The 2475-nt window shown below is 32.0% G+C and overlaps 1 protein-coding gene across 1 annotated transcript; it reads right to left on the bottom strand.

Moving 5' to 3' along the window:
* Positions 1–490: 490 nt before the first annotated feature.
* LOC108782537 (CLK4-associating serine/arginine rich protein-like) lies at positions 491–2396 on the bottom strand. The gene is made up of 4 exons (XM_018550831.1): positions 2335–2396; positions 1711–1774; positions 1534–1639; positions 491–1446 (listed from the first exon to the last, which is right to left on the bottom strand). The coding sequence occupies exons 2-4, from the start codon at positions 1733–1735 to the stop codon at positions 1191–1193; spliced, it is 387 nt and encodes a 128-aa protein (XP_018406333.1). The 5' UTR covers positions 1736–1774; positions 2335–2396; the 3' UTR covers positions 491–1190.
* Between the last annotated feature and the right edge of the window lie 79 nt (positions 2397–2475).

Raw genomic sequence — 2475 nt, 5'->3', positions numbered from 1 at the left:
GTGGCGTTTCAAAATAAAGTAACAGCTAAATCCCGGGCATGGCCGCTCTCAGGCTTCTCTCTGATAATATCTAGAAGACGTACATACTTGGTAGATAGAGAACTATTAACACATTATTTTTATTGCACGCCAATAAATATGTTGCTAAATATTTTATCGAGCTTATAATTTAAAATTAATTAGAAGACTTTTTTGGTATTCAAACATGTTCTAAATTTTAACGATCAATATTAAATTCATTAATTTTATTTTTTTTCCATTTTTTAGATTTGAGTTTTTCATTTGTTTTCTCTAATAAAATATCTATCTTGTTCCATCTCACCGATCTCTAATTGCAACATATATTCTTGCTTTCAATATATTTTACGGCAGATTTAATAACTTGTTTAGATTATACATAAAGAGATGTAAGATTATATCGTATTCCTTGATTTTCTACCTTTGATATCATATAATAAGAGGTATAGAAAATAGTCACCGTTTTGCCCTGCTGTGAAATAAACATCTTTATTATTGAAGAATTATGTTTAACAATAAGAGAAATACATAGTAAAAAGAGTGCACTCTCAATCCTAGAATATAAGAATATTTTCATCCTTCTTGCGAAATTAAAGTATATATAATCTTCGCGATAACATTATGTATTAGCTATTCTCACCGCAATTTTTCTAATTCTTATATAAGCATCGCGAAAATTAATCGGTGCAAGCAAAAATATAATATAGAAATACCTTCATTTATTTAACATTATAAAGATTAAATTGCGTTATATATAATTCAAAACGCATTATGAAACAATCTTGGCAGGTCTATATACTCCTCATCCTCATTATGCGATTATGCGATTCTTTCGGACATTAACAGTGATTTAAGGAAGGAATGCAATTGAACGGGAAATATTCAAAATATCGGTTTCGAATCATTTGGATGGAAGAGTGTATGTCCTGAAGTCAATAGTCGACTAGGCCTCTGCAATAACGTAAAATGGCATAGGTTTTTTTTTAGCAGCATATAAAATATACATTATTATATTTAGTTGCACTGAATTAGCATTGATCTCCCCTTAATCGATCTTCTCTGTGTTAATAATCATTAATTAATACTAATAGAGATAATCGCTAATGTCCAGTAAATATAAATTATCGGTGCAACTCGGTAATCGCAATTCTAGGCGTTAGATTCGGGGGATTTTACCGATTGTTCCTCGGACTCAATGAACGAAGTGGTGAATCTCTATATCTCCTACGCGACTCTGTTCTACTCCGATCACGATCATCACGTCGATCTCTCTCCCTGTCCCTATCCCGCTCGCGATCACCGTCCATGTCTCGCCTATCGCGACGTACAGTATGATGTCTTGGACTACGGCTCGGACTTGGTGTACGAGACACAGAAGACCGTGTATCAGAACTATGACCTTCATAACGATGTCTTCGTTCTCTCTGTCTGAAAAGTGAAACAGAATTTATATTACTATTTAAGTTTACAAACTTAAAAAATTGTGCTGTATCACAATTCATAAAAATTATTTACTTTCTACGAAGCTTTAAAGACATTTCTCGAATCTCGTCTTCTCGATCCTGTCTTTGCTGCTCCATCTTCTCGATTCTCAATTGCTCAGCCTTCTTATCAGCTTTATCTAAAAGAATTCATTTTACATTTGCTTTTTATGACACATAATAATTCTTATTCTTTCAAACATCAACTCACATTGCCTGTTCAACAGGGCTTGCATTTTCTTCTTAAGCCGCTCCTGAGGTGTAATTTTCAACGACTGAAAAATAAAAGAACTCTTAAAGGTTTATAGAGAATGAGCTAGAGAAGGATCGATATTTGTAGCATAATTTAAAAGTTTTATGTACATACAACAATATATACTAATATATTATTACCAATTACAGGATATAACTGAATATATGTAAATAACTGAATTTATTTCTTTTATTAAATGATAAATAGAATGCAATTATAAGTAATGAAAAAAGATAATAAAACAATCAATTGGATTGAATTGGTCCCAGCAACAGTCATTTTACGGTAAAATAATAGTATAACAATTCGTATGAAAACTCTCACATTCTTTGTGGCTCTACAAGTACGTTAATATTTTGTTTCAGAATGAATAAAAAAATAAATCAAATAAATACAGAATACGAGACGTTGACATATCAGTAATGTAATATAATGAAAACAAAACGCGTTTATTGAGGTTCTTCGTTTAGATGAAAGACATTTAAACATTATACTTATATAGACAAGGTACTTATATAAGTATGTTCTGTCTTTATTCTCTGTGTGTTAAGTGACTAAGAAAGCGTTATGGTTCTTACTGACTTTGTGTCCGCCACCAGAATTTGTACTTAACCCTGCTTTTGGCTTGTTCCTGAAATATTCGGAAAAAATTAAACTCGGGATAAGAGACTTGTAGTGTCTCTCAGTTTTTGAACATGGCTGGAGACACTACCGCGTCTCCTG

The sequence above is a fragment of the Cyphomyrmex costatus genome, unplaced genomic scaffold, assembly GCF_001594065.2.
Source record: "Cyphomyrmex costatus isolate MS0001 unplaced genomic scaffold, Ccosl1.0 C2336911, whole genome shotgun sequence".
Classification (NCBI taxonomy): domain Eukaryota; kingdom Metazoa; phylum Arthropoda; class Insecta; order Hymenoptera; family Formicidae; genus Cyphomyrmex; species Cyphomyrmex costatus.
The sequence above is the reverse complement of the archived record's forward strand: the minus strand, read 5'-3'. Positions and strand labels throughout refer to the sequence as shown.